This window comes from Fistularia commersonii, chromosome 8, assembly GCF_037954325.1.
Source record: "Fistularia commersonii isolate RoL2024-O1a breed Wild chromosome 8, RoL_Fcom_v1.0, whole genome shotgun sequence".
In the NCBI taxonomy this organism is placed as follows: Eukaryota; Metazoa; Chordata; class Actinopteri; order Syngnathiformes; family Fistulariidae; genus Fistularia; species Fistularia commersonii.
In genome coordinates, this window is record NC_141291.1 from 11,142,107 (window position 1) to 11,156,923 (window position 14,817).

The 14,817-nt window shown below is 43.5% G+C and overlaps 1 protein-coding gene across 1 annotated transcript; it reads left to right on the plus strand.

The window, feature by feature from the left end:
- Positions 1–2,176: 2,176 nt before the first annotated feature.
- Positions 2,177–13,791, plus strand: LOC147231916 (xin actin-binding repeat-containing protein 1). Its single transcript, XM_086151630.1, has 8 exons — positions 2,177–2,301; positions 2,682–2,775; positions 6,781–6,908; positions 7,055–7,127; positions 7,175–7,325; positions 8,192–8,322; positions 8,566–8,610; positions 8,949–13,791. The coding sequence occupies exons 1-8, from the start codon at positions 2,177–2,179 to the stop codon at positions 13,632–13,634; spliced, it is 5,433 nt and encodes a 1,810-aa protein (XP_086007756.1). The 3' UTR covers positions 13,635–13,791.
- Positions 13,792–14,817: the final 1,026 nt, after the last annotated feature.

Below are 14,817 nucleotides of genomic sequence, written 5' to 3' on the forward strand. Positions count from 1 at the left end.
CTGCTGCTGTTTCTCTTTCTTTGTCTGAAGACTGATTAACAGAAACCAAGACTAAAGAGAGTGAATATAAAATGTGTGCACTGACAAAAGCCCGCATTGTCTCTAACCTCCATGGTGTTTTTTTTTTTTTTGTTTTTTGTTTTGTTTTTAACATGGAGCGGGGAAACCCAGATAAAGGCTGATACAAAGATATGTTGAGATTAGGTTTAAAACAGTGAAAAATTCAGAATATAATATTGAAAAAAAGTAATTATAATAGGGCACATTTCCAAAGCATCTGCAGTTACAAAGATCTAATTAGCTCTAACAGATTAAATTCTACATTTCTTTTTTTGTTTTTAATGAATGAATGATTACTAGTGCATTGAATAAAAAAGGTTTTTTTATTTTTTTATTGTCTTCATGATGTTTGTCTGTCACTGAGCGGTATTGGTTAATGCGTAGTTGTTTTTTCAATCACAAGGGAACAATTAAATGTTTTCATGTCTTGCCTCATTAATCTGGGGGGTCTGTGGTTTTGCTGCAGTGAAAATATTTCTCCAGCAGATGGTATTGTTATTTAAATCACATTTCATAAAGCAAAAGCTGCTAGGTGTGCATTGAGTTGTGTCTTTTGACGGTGCCGTGAGCAGCACACCTTTAAGCGAGGCGTTGTTGGGCTTTTTTATTACTTGATGTCCATTTTATTATCTCTATTTACTTTATGAAGCACAGAGGTATTTAGTGCCTTATAGAAGAACAGCAATTTTGCCACAGCATCGGGGGAGGGGCAGAGAGAAGTTGGAAGTTTCTGGATTGAGACAAACACCCTTCCTTCTTCTCAGCCAGTTTGTCCAGGATCATCGTGAAAGTCAGACGGCTGAAATCCAAAATATCTACTCCAGCCCTTTGAAAGAAAAATAGTGTTTCCTTTAGCATATTAAAGTACCTTTACAGCCAAGTTCATAAAAAGGGGCTAAATACGCTTTTTTTCGATTACATAAACAAATTTTCCATCTGTTTCAGAAAACAGATGGAAAATGTGAGAAAACACTTGCTTTAATTTCTTTATTTTCAGCCTTTTCCGATAATGATCCCTATTCTAAACAAGCATCTAGACACTAATTTACACCCTCAAGCTGTCTCCCGGTGCCATCTCCACCTGAATACCTGCGCTGTCAGTTTGGATCGGCCGATTTGCATCACTGTGCAGTTTGCTGTGCTCAATTATTGCCTTGCAGATCGGTCAATGTGTAATCCGAGTATCTCTTTTAGTCTGCTTCTGTCTGAACCAAAAGCTGTGTCATAATTTCAGAGCACTGCAGTGACAATTACACAATGGAGATTAATACATTCTGTTTAATGTCCAATTTCTATTTGTCCCAGCAAGAGTCTGACTTCCACCAGGGATCAATAAAGTAATCTGGTTTTATCTTAATGGAGGGCCTGTCTATCATTTAATTACATCTGGACCTTTGCAGATTTAATCTCACATCTTGGCAGACAGAGATTCCTTTAAAAACCCACTTTAGAGACAAAAGCAATGCTGACAATCACAAACGAGAAGAAAATAAAATGGCGAGATGATTGATAAGAAATCAAACTGTAACTGAAGCCTGAAGTGCTCTCTGAATTTTACAAGTTAAGCGGATTAAGAGCAGATGGAGTCACATCGACATGTACATTTATATAAATTTGCATCTGAGAGCGGCAGATGTTTTAATGGATCGGTTACCGGTAACGGAAAAATATCGGACTTTGGCCAAATACACCTCACGCTCACGTCATATACAGGCCCTGTGAGATTGCGGAAATGCAACTGACTCTTTGGGAGAAGCCACTGCACGGTGCATCTGAGGTAATAATTCTGTCAATATTTTGAAAAATCAGCGTTTACAGATAGAAAATACAGTTGTCATATGTATCAAGGTAATAAAGCTTGATCACGGCTTTGAAACTGTATATTGTGACAGTGTATCAATGATTTAGGTCATAGATTCTGACTTTGGTACATGAGGGAAAATGTATGGGGGTGAATTCAAATTATCACTTGGCGTCTCAGAACGGTTGTTAAAAAGGAATCGTTGGATAAATAAGCTGGCACTTAAATAATAACAGTACTTTGATAATAAGCGGTGTGTTATCTTGCAGATGTACAGTTGGAGAATTAAGTGCATATAATTATCTTTGGCCCATTATGGACTGGAAGAGCAATCTGAGATGTACCCAGTCCCTGAAGAGCGTCTCCTCGTCATGTAAGCTCAGCTGGACGGAGTCCAGGCTGCAGGACAAGGTGACATCTGTGTCCCAGCTGGTTGCAAGGTGAAGGGGACATCCCACTACTCACATTTAATCTGAACTTACAATTACAAGGGTTGTATCTCAGGAAAAAAAGTGCATATGGCATTTTTGCACATTTTACAGATTTCAAAATACATCTAAAATAATTCCTATGAGAAATATGGCGCAAAAGTCACATCAGGTAATCTTTGGTTCCTCCTCCTCTGAGTTTTTTTTTTTTTTTTTGCTGCCCAAACACACATCCTCTTTATAAAATTAACTATCATGTATGTTTATTGCTGTTAGACAAGTGCATTTCCACTAAATGAGCGTGCCCTGCTGGATAGTCAGGAAACTTCTCTGGAGGCTCTGATGAGGAAAAATAATGAACGGCTATGCTCTCGAGTCAAAACCAATTTCAGCCGCAACGAGGCGATGGGGAGTCTTCGGAACAGCAACCTGTCCATAGAAACCCTGAAGGCTGTATTTGAGTCAAAGGCCGCTAGCAAAATTAAGGTGAGGAGTTTTAAAGCTCAAAATATCACTGCTTCTTGTAATAAAAGCGATATCTTGCTGGTGATAAACAGAGACGTTGATGAGGAGGAGCGGGTCTCCCCCTCTCATGAAGATTTTGTCACAGACACAAAATGTGATAGAGAACCTAAAGCATCAAAAAAGGTGAATTTTGTCTGATAGTGTTGCTTTATGCATATATTCCGACCTACATTATGTATCTCTTGAAAACAAAAATATGAATGCACATAATCAGATAAATGACACTTCATTGTTTTACGCCAAGGTTTTGGACCCGACCCGAACACGATCGGGTGGTCTGATTTCGAAATCTGTGAAGCTTCTCAGGCTGGTGAGTGTGAGACAACGTCATCTCATCCTAAACAAGGTCATTTATCATAATATAAACTTGTGTAAATGTGACTGTGCAACTGCATCCCCATATTTTCCAAATTCAGGATAAAAATCTTGGACATTAAATCTATATGTTGTTTACAGTTAAAGGTTACAATCCAATAAAAGGCGGTGTGTAGCAGATACTGTACATACGGACAAAGCTCTTCTGATCTACAACTTTGAATAAGAATTTCTATTAAATCCCACTCTATATGGACTTCATTCTATATCCAAATGTGAAAAATGACTCAGCCAAAGTCAATGTCTGAATGCTTTTAGATTTTCCTTGGAAAGTTTTTTTTAATACTGTATGGGCTGCGGTGGCACTGAGGGAAAGGGAAAAGGTGAAATGTAGATGAAGATTAGCAGGATGGCTTTACTAGGAGACATGATTGACTTAGACTGGTGTTGGCATAGTGTGACTCTCAGGGTGGAAATAGCTGACATGTTATGGGTCCTGAATAAGTTCAGGAGGGTGAAGGGGTCAGCTGTCACCCAGAAAAGTGTGACATGGAAAGAGAGAGGGGGAGTGTCTGAGAGTGAGCGGGGGAAATCACAAAACACACGTTCGCATAGAGGAGACACAGGACTGCTGAAAGCGGGAGCTGGTCATATTTAGTGAGTATTGATACGATACGCTTTTTATCTATCACTACACTGCAATTATGGGCATGGCCAGGATCCATTCTGTGTCTCTATCTTACCTGCTTATCATTCGACTTGTCAATGTATTGCTAACTCTAATCCAACCCACATGTGTCTCATTTATATTTCTTAGATATTCAAGAATAATAATTTTTCCTCTTTTAGTTGAAATATTACAGTTCATACAAATGCACACGAGACTGACCTTGCTGTTGTAAATTTTTATGATTTGTTTTCTGAGACATGATTTTTTGATATCCATCTGCTGGGTGGTCATTAAACTATTACGTACGCATTTAGTTTGAAAATATAAACAAGTAAAAGTAGGATTTTGTGAGTTTACTCCTTGTCTCTTCATCAATCAATGGTGGTTTCAATGACTTTCCTTTAAACCCAAAGTCCAAATGTGTGTCAGAGGAGTCAGGTGTCTCTCTGTCACCATCACAAGGGTTATATTTATAACTCCGCAGCGTGGCAGCTGCTTCACACTCGCTCAGACAGAATGATACCTAATCACCTTAAAAAAAAAACAGTGACTGTGCTTGATCCGCAAACAACAAAAACATCAACAAAGTCAACAGTAATAATGACAATGATTATAATAATAAGATTATACTTCTGCTGCTACTGCTACTACTTATAGCAATAATAATATTAGATAATAATACAACTACTAATAATTTCAATGATAATGCTAATAATGGTAATAGTGATGATAATTGTATTATCATTGTTACTATTCTTCTTCTTCTCCTTCTTCTTCTTCTTTCGACTTTTCCCTTCAGGGGTCGCCACAGCGAATCAACCTTCTCCATCTAACCCTATTCTCTGTATCATCCTCTCTCACACCAACTACCTTTATATCCTCTATCACTACATCCATAAATTCTCTCTTTAGTCTTCCTCAAGACCTCCTGCCTGGCAGCTCCATTTCCAGCATCAATCTGCCAATATATTCACTATCCCTCTTCTGTGCCTGACCAAACCATCTCGGTCTGGCTTCTCTGACCTTCTCTCCAAAGCATCTAACATGTGCTGCACACCACACCGCTGTCTCACATTTAGCATACATGTCCTGTGCCATTCTATAAACTTCTCTACCACTGCAGTCTTCCTCATACAATACCAGAGTTCCCCTCTCAGCACCCTGTTGTGTATTTTTTCTTTTTCTGTCACAGAGCACTCCACCCAGACCCTTTCTCAACTCCTCCCTGAAAGCCATACAACACTCCTACCTTTACAGCTTCCTCCACTTTGTCCTCTTGATCATCCTTGTCACCAGAGTCATTCTACAAACCACCATCCTATGTTGTCTGGCTACACTCCCACTTATAACTAGTTTGCAGCCACTGATCTCTTTCAGGTTACCTTGTCTATGCAAGATGTAGTCTACCTGGGTGCTTCTACCTTTGCCCCTACAAGTTACCCTATGTTCCTGTCTTTTCTGTAAAAAAGTGCTCACTACAGCATTTCCATCCTTTTTGCAAAATCTACCACCATCTGTCCCTCTGTCCTTCCTATCCTGTATACTAAATCTACCCATCACTTCTTCATCCCCTCTATTCTCTGCACCAACATGCCCATTGAAGGCTGCACCAATTACCACTATCTCATCTCTGGGGATATTCTGCATCACTTCATCTAGCACACTCCAGAACTTCTCCTTCTCCTCAAACTCACATCCCACCTGTGGGGCATAACCACTAATAATGTGGGGCATCACACATTCAATTTCCAGTTTCAGACTCATAAGTCTATCAGACATTCTTTTCACCTCCAGAACATTCCTTACAAATTCCTCCTTCAAGATAACTCCTACTCCATTTCTCTTCTTGTCAGTACCATGATAGTACAACTTAAAGCCCGCTCCTAAGCCTCAAGCCTTACAACCTTTCCCCCGGTCTCCTGGACACACAGTATATCCACTTTCCTTCTCTGCATCATGTCGACCATTTACTGTCATAGTCCCAATATTCAAAGTCCCCTTTCCTCTTCTCTCTAGTTCAGAACACGTCTTTCTCCTCTCCTTCACTGACCTACAGTAGCCCAGTTTCCATTGGTTCCCTGTAGGTCATCAGTACCAATGGCAGCCGTTTTTAACCCGGGCCTCGACCGACCCGGTATGATCGGTCATTATGTTTGATTCACATGTTTGGTTTTGGCAAATGTTTTATGCTCGATGCCCTTCCAGACATAACCCTCTGCACTTATATAACAACAACAACAACAACAACGACAACGACAACAACAACAACAACAACAATAATAATAATAATAATAATAATAATAATAAAATCATCATCAATATAATAATAGTTATAATATTTTGGAGCTTTTAGGGGCACGCCACCCATCCATCCAACCAACCATCTGCTCCCGCTTACCTGGAGTTGGGTCACGGAGCAGCTGCTGGAGCAGTGAAGCTCAGACCTCCCTCTCCCCCACCAATTGGTCCAGCTTCTCTGCGGGGACCCCAAGGCAAGCCCAGGCCAGCTTGGAGACACAGTCTCTCCAGTGTGTCCACACTTCCCCGTGGTCCACCTTCGAGAGAAAATGCCTGCAATACCTCCTCTGGGAGGTGTCCAGGAGGCATCCTGACCAGATGCCTTGCCACCTCATCTGATCTCGTTCTTTCGGTCATTACCCACAGCTCGTGACCATTGGTGAGGGTGGGAACATAGATTGACCGGTGGATTGAGAGCTTCACCTTTTGGCTCAGCTCCCTCTTCACCATGATACACCAGTACAGAGTCTGAATCGGAACAGATGTCGCACCGATTGGACTGTTGATCTCCCACTCCATACTACCCTCACTCGTGAACAAGACCCCAAGATTCTTGAACTCCTCCACTTGGGGCAGGACCTCTTCCTTGACCCGGAGTGGGCATACCGCTTGGCCTGCCAGTACCTGTCAGCTGCCTCTTGAGCCCCACAGGCCAGAAAGGCCCAATAGGACTCCTTCTTCAGTTTGATGGAAAACCCTCAACACTGGAGTCCACCAGCAGGTTCGAGGGTTATCGTCCCAACGGGCGCCTTTGCCCATTCGGACTCAATGTTCCCCGCCTCCCTTGGGATGTGGTTGTAGTTCTGCGGAGGTTGGAGTTGAAACTCCTTCTGACAGGGGACTCTGCTAGACATTCCCAGCAGACCCTCACGTTACATTTGGGTCTTCCAGGTCTGACCAGCATCCTCCCCCACCATCGGAGCCATATGCCCACACCTGTCCGGCGCCTCTCCACAGAGGCAACTTCAGAATAAAAGAGTCCAGCAGCCTCTCGCGACGCCTGGTTCCAGACTCCACGTTGTGTGTCAAGGTGAGTCCGACTATATCTAGTCGGAATCTCTCAGCTTCGCGCACCAGCTCAAGCTCCTTCCCCACCTGAGAGGTGACATTCCATGTTCCAAGAGCCAGCTTCTGCAGTCAAGGATCAGACCTTGGAAGGTCCCCTTCTCCAGCTACTACCCCCGCTACAGCACACTGCACCTGACCCCTTTGGTCCTTCCTGTGGGTGGTGAGCCCAGGGGAAGAGGGACCCATGTCGTTCCTTCGGGTTATGCCCAGCTAAGCCCCATGGGTGAAGGGCCGGCCACCAGACCACGCCACCGAGTCCCTGGCTCCACAAGGGGGCTCCGATGACCAGCGTCCAGGCAGGAGAAAACTGGGTCCAATGATTGTCTTCTTTATGGGACGTCTTCTGAGCCCAACTTTGTCTGGTCCCTCACCTGGGACCCGTTTGCCTTGGATGACCCTTCTAGGGCCATAAACCCCCAACAACATACATTACATTAAATTACAGTCATTTGGCATACACTTTTATCCAAAGCAACTCACTAAAAGTGCAATTCAGTCACTGAAGATCTAAAGTACCAGTAGTCGGAAGTCAGAGGTGATCACGATACGAAATAGCCATCTCAAAACCATATACATACATACATTAATTTCTTCTTTTTGTGTGTGTGTGTGTGTGTGTGTGGGGGGGGGGGGGGGGGGGGCTAAGTACAATTAGTGGGGTAGTGCTTGGTGAAGAGGTATGTTTTCAGTATAGCTCCCTGGATCACTGGAACACGCAAACCCCATCCACCACAGTAAGGTGGCAGCTCACAGAGGCCTAATTGAAAAATGCCAAATTGAATAAAATCAATGTAATTATTTGATACATGTTTGATCAATAAATGTGTATTTTACTGTATTGCTCCATCAGGACAAGTGCAGTGCAGAGGCTCAGCATAACTTCCCCAGTACATTCATAGCATAGCATTTTAGGCTTGTAAAGGTTCATATAAAGGAGCTCTGATCTACTCTGCCCCTCTTGAGTGCTTTACAATAGTCTAGCAATGTAGAGACCTGAAAAACAACATGTATTTGACGTCTCTGCAGATGAAAAGAGCAGTGCACTTGCAAATCTAAGAGAGAACAGCTTCCATGAAAACAAGGAGAATGTCTGTGTCTCTGTCAAGGCCATGTCTGCTCTCTTTCTGTCAAAGGTGGAACCTCAGAAGCACAGCCTGGTAATCTGTCTCCCTCCGCTTATTGTGTAGTGAGCTCTTTGCATAACAACACAATGCAACTGCTCCTTCAAAGTCAGTTTCTGAGAATAAAATGCCCTCAAACATGGGATTTACATCTACTAGGCAGTATAACAGAGAGAATGCAACTTATCTTGTTCTACCACAGGTGTAAATTACAAGAGTTGTAAAATCATTATATATCAAAAGGCAGAGTCAATAACCAACATATTTTTCTCCATTCAGAGGCAAAATCGATCCCCCCGATCTGGGGAAAGAGTAAACATCATGGTAAGTAAGAGCCGCACATTATTTATTTATTCGTGTTTTTATTGATTCATTTATTTGCTGCTGTTTTTTTTTTCTCCATTTTTTTTTTCTATTTATCGTTCGCATGATATGTCGCTGTTGCATTTGTCTAAACCTTTGGTTGTTTCGGAGTTTGGGCTAACAGACCTGTAAAAACATGCAAAAAGAAAGACAGCAATTCAAACAGAATTATTGAGGTGCTATTTGCATCTTATTCACTGTGTTGATCATGTTGGACATCACTGACACATGATTTTTACTGGATGGCTTTTTCATTGGCAAAGTGCTCAATGATGAGATTGCTACTTTGTCCTTCTAAGATGGCTGAAGACAAGCGGCAAAAGACAGAAGACCACCCTCCAGCTCCCACAGTCAGGATTCAGCCCGGCTCAGAAGAAAAGTCCGGGGCACTGTTCCAACAATTCATGCCTCCTCATTCTTCCAAAGAAATGTTGCACCAACAGAGGCAGAAATGTGAGCTTCGAAGACTCCTCAAGCACACGCACCCAGAGCTGAAGATGCTGGATGAAGTTGTGAATGAGGAGCTCGCTGAGGTTTTGAGCTCGGAGACTTGGGGAACAGCTGCCGAAACCGGATATGAAGGGGAGGTCCTTTCACGGCGCCTCATGTTCGAGAACTGCTCCCTGAGTAACAAAGTGTCCCCTTGCAACCGCAGGATTCAAATGGCAGACAAAACAGTGGGAAAGGGCGCTGTCAGTAAAGCATCAGCTGTGTTTGAGCAGCCAGAGAAGGGGCCTCATGCTGCAGGAGCTGAACTAACAGCAGAGGGCGACAAAACACATGGTTGCGTTCCTGACTTGGAGTGCGAGGATGAGGGAAAAAGAATAGACGTCCAGGCACCCACAAGGACATATGAGTGTCAGTCTTTGAACGCATCACCGCCAAATATGAATAAAAAGCAACAGGCTAAAGTTTCCGTTTGTGGGAACGGGCAAGGAGCATTCCAAAAACAAAAACAAGAGTCTGAAATGCAAAGCAAGAATCTCCAAAGTTACAGGAAGGAGTGTCACTTGGATCTAACTGCGCAGCCCCCTGGGAAGGGGTCATGTGTCGTTGAGCAAGGCACTGATCAGAGCTTGTATGGTGGTGTTGAGGATTACACGCACTTTGGGGACGAGCTTTCAAGCTGTACGTCCTCCGAAGGATTCAAGGGAACCATCGAAACAAGTGCAGCCCTTTTCCAAAATAACCCTTTTATCGCACAAAACGTAGAAAGAGAGCATTCCTACGACACAACAAAACCTGGCGTCTCTGCTGAGGACAGAGAGACACCCGCTGAATACCCGACAGCTAGCGTCAGAAACAGAACCCATCTCTTTGAATCAATGTCTTTTAACAAACTTAGACATCAGAACATGAATGGAATTGAGGCTATGGTCGAGGAAATTAAAGAGTCTCTGAATTCTCTCTATCTCTTCAAGGCCTTACATTCAAATGGTTCAATTATTGAGGTCAATGAGATGATGGTGGCAAAAAAGGTTGCATTTACATTATCAGAGGAGGGTCCTGAGATAAAATATGATGAAGTGGCTCAAGGCAGTTCCCAGAATTTCCTACTGCACTTGCTTCCACGAGCAAACCTGAAGCCTCAGATCGTTTACCTGAAGGAGGAACTAAGGGGAAAGGTTGAGGCCACGGTGGTGAAAGTTCCCGTGCACCAGGATCAGATGACCACCAGCCAAGACGCAGAGTTTCCAGAGTTCAAAACCGCAAAAATTGTTCAACTTCTTGAAGATATTCTCAATCAAGACAACTCCCTGAGAAAAGGAGTGATAATCCAGGAGGGTAATGACAGATGTGCTGATGTCATTGTTTACTCGCTCTACAACTACCTCGATGAGGGAGATGTGAGAAGATATCATCCACCGTTGGAGACCAACCAAAGTGATGAGGCTGGAATGAACAACCCAGCATTGAGAACAAGGGATCTTCAGTCCTCAACTAACCTCCTTTCAGCCCAGACCTGTACGGAGTCGGCCACGCCTGATTTCACTGTGAAAGGGAATGTTGAACTTTTTAAGAATTGCATTGAAAAAGGTGATTTTGAGTATCTAAAGAGTCTTCGGGCTGAGTCGACAATTCCTATCCAAGAAGACCAGGACACTCCAAGACTACAACACCTTTCCGAGCAGGGAGTTGGTCCTGCAGACGAGGCTGCAGAGTGGGTACCGGTGGATATAAATAAACTGAGAAGTATGTTCTCTGGAGATAAAGTACAAGTTAAACTAAACAATATGGACTGCAAAACTCCACCCCAGGTGGCCACCATTTCTCCTGCATTCAGCAGTCAAAAGGCGTCGACGGGGGAAAGTAAGTCCTCCATGGAGAGCAACATAGAGGAATCATTTCCTGGGGAGGAGGAAGACAACACAAGAGACCCACAAGACAAAGCAAACACCCCAATTCCATTTCCATGTGAGATGCAAGTTGATGAAAGTATCCAGCAGGCTGAATTAATTCACTTGGATGTTGAAAATGACGGACTTTTGAACCTACAAAACGCAATCCATTGTCTTCAGCAGGCGACGACGGAGGCCAAATCTTTTCTTTCCCCGTTGCGAGAAGAACCGTTTTGTTTAGTTCAAGAAGCCTCTGCGTCGCCATGTGCCCCCGTTAAAATGTCTGATGCCAGTTCATTCGAGACCCAGACAACAGTAGCAGAATTATTGCAGAACGGGGCAGAAAAGGAGGCCTCCAACATCACTTCAGAACCAGATATATCACAGGAAAAGACGGGCCTCGGAGATGCAGACATTCAGACTAATGAGATCGTCAATAAAAAGGGTCAAAATAGCACTAAAGTGGCCCAGATGGAGAATGCAGTGGTGTCTTCAAATAGCTGTGGGACAGCTGCTCAACAGGAGGAAGAGGAAGTTGTCTTTCAGGCTGGGCTCAAAGCAGCACTGGATTCCCTGGAGAAGTCAAACGTAAATATCTCCAGAGGAGACTTCAAAGCAGCAATGATATACCGAAAATCCTCAAAATCTACCATGAACAAATCACAAGATGTCAGCACCAGGTCTGCCGAGAGGACAACCAGAGATGGGTTTTGTGTCCCGACTGACCAAACGTCCGCCCAGGCATCGTTGAGTCCTAACAGGGCTTCTGGGGAGATGACAGGAAATGTAAAACTCCTTCCTCAAAGTGAAAGCTTGACTTTAAACACTTTATCAGTGAAAGGGAGGAGGTCTGTATGTCCAAAACCAACAATCCCACCAAAGCCTGAACATTTGAAGTTACAGCAAAACAATCGTGATTCAATCAGCACCGAGAGTCGGATAAGCAAACCCAAGACTATGACAGGGGAGACTGAAAATACATCGAAAGACAAAAATACTTATATTCCAACAACATACGGGCCAAATACAGATGAAGAAGACGCAGCCAATGCAAATGGGTGTAAATATTTAGTAAGACATGAAAGGAATACAGTGGCGCCACAAATATCGCATGAATTTTCTGTCAAAGCGCTCAACCCACTCCAAGGGTCAGTCCAATCTACTGAACGTGAAATCACCGATATTAGCCATCCACGAGATGAAATGGTTCAAAGAGTGAAGAAGAGTGTCCAGAACCTTCCTGCCAAAGGAAACACAAACACAACAGATGATAGCCATGTGGATTTCAACGAAGCACGTCAAAGATTTGATGCTGCTGAGCGATCGTCAATGAAGAACGCCCCTGTTAAGCCGAAAAGAGTCAAAATTGCCAAGACTGAGAATCAGACAACAGCTGGAGAAAATAGGTCTGACATTCCTTTGCAGCAAACTGCACTTGGACCATCGAGCAATGGTCAGAGCGGACAAGCAGCTGATGCAAGACAAAGACATGAGAGAGAAATTAAACAGGATGGCAAGGTTGAGATGCGGGAAAAGAAAGGAAAAGCGGAGACAGAGGATGAACTCAGACGGCGCCTGTCAGTTCACATGGACGAAATCATGAGAGGAAACATCACAGCAGCCATGGAAATTTTTGACAACTTGCGGAAACAGGAGGAACTGCAAAGCATCCTCAGTCGGGTTGAAGAAATCGAAGACGACACGAGCAAGGTTGATGTCCGGTCGCTCCGGAATGTGTTTGAAAATGTCCCAAACTGGGTCGTCGATTCAGGCAAAAAGGAAATAAAAAGGGTAAGAAGGGTGGAGGCTTTGCCATTTCTGAAAGACAAGGCTGAGAGCCGGTCACCTGTGGATCATGTTTTTGGAGACCTTGAAAGAGCAAGTGAAGAAATCATGAATCTGAAAGAGCAGACCTTAGCGAGGCTCATTGACATAGAGGGAGCTATAAAAAAGGCCCTGTATTCCATCTCTGCGTTGAAGTCTGATGCCGACATTGCTGGACTGTCGTACCTGTTAAAGGAGTCATTGGGAACCCAGCAAGCACCACCAAACACCGGCAGCATTAGCAGAATCAGTATCGGGTCGAGCAGAACTAAATCAGAGCTGACCCAGGAAGGGTCGCCTGCAAGACAGGCGATCCCCGGCCTGACAAGCAGCGAGGGTACATGTCTTGATGTAACCTCTGTAAAACAACGGGCCAGTCCTTCACCCGCTTTTATCACGATCCAGTCCGCTGCGAGGAAGACGAATCAAACTGAGCTGCCGCCCCCACTGGCAGAGGGCGACGTCTGCCCTACGTGTCAGTGGAGCCCGCGGATGGAGGGAACATTCCAGACCACAAAAACCCTGATGTGCAACAGCCCCGTCGCAAACAGAAAAGCGGATCCTGAGAAAGGGAGCCCCAAACAAGAGCTCAGCGTACTCCAGCTACAAACCGACCGAGAGGGGAATAGCATTTTAGGCTCCGAGACGGTCACGGAAAACAGCAAGAGGACTGACACCGACAGAAACAGGTTTTACTCATCCGAAACCGCCAACATCGTCGCGACTCAGCCGGATGCCATAAGGACTTCGAGTCAGTTTACAATCAGCCCGACTGCGGATCAGGCCAACATAAACTCAGAGGATCTGGTTTCTTATCTGTGAAAGACAAGTAGTTTTTAAATGTGCCCTGTCAAGATTTTAAATGGCTAGAGAGGATCCTGTTGTTGTTTTTGTTTGTTTGTTTGCAGGGATCTGCTCTCGACTGTCACATTTTGTCACCTTTTTTTTTGCATCTTAAGTAAAATACTGACTTGTCGGGTTTCAGCTGTGTGTGTCCCTTTTTTACTCCAACCAACCATGCACATCCTGTCACGGCCCACTTTATTCAATGGAAAAAAATTGTGACAGACAAATAGGTTTTCACAAAAGCTGCTTCTGCAGAAGGTGAGATTTTAAGCAACTCTGCTAATCTAGATCAATGATTTTCAGTTTTTGATTCATTTCCTGCCAACCAAAGTCTCTCTAGCTAATGGAGTAACTAAAGTTGTTGTTTGTGTTGACCAAAGCCAAAAGCACTGATCACCAGAGTATCTGGCTCCACAGAATCCTCAACTGCAATTACAATGGTGAAATGTACTCTGTTGCAGCTCATGAACATTATATTGAGTTTTAAGCAAAATAAAATAAACGCAGTCTAAGAGACTGTATTCACGATATCTGTCTCACAGGGAGAAATGCTGAATTTGCCTGGGGATTCTTTAAGAAAAATAATCAAATGTATGGCGAATAATTCATAAATGTCAAAATCCTGGTCACTTTCATAATACATAGTTATTCCATCGCTATTTTGAATTTTGCTTTAATATTGTGTAAGTTCAGGATTATGAGCAATCCAAACCCTACCAAAAAGCCTTTTGAAACCAAAAGCAGATATTGTCATTTTAGCACATTTTCAATGATTTAATTGAATACCAGAGCAGGATTTGTTTTGAGACTTGAACTGAATGCCACAAAAGACACAAAGAATTGCCTTTTGAAATCAGATTTTCAGAGAGTTCGATAGCACCGTTTCAAAACAAGAAGCCCCCTAGTTCGATTCCCTTTCTGTGTGGAATCTCCATCTTCTCCCCGTGTCTGCATGGGTTCTCCAATTTCCTCCCTCAGTCCAAAAACATTCAGTAGGTTCATTGGAGACCCCAAATTGCCCAGATGTGCGAATGTAGTACAGGTGGTCCTCACTTAACAACACACTCAGTTAACAACGACTGGGAGTTACAATGTGCTTTGCTATGATATTAGAATACACGCTGAATGCGCTTGCAGCGGAGTTGTGAGTGAGTATTGT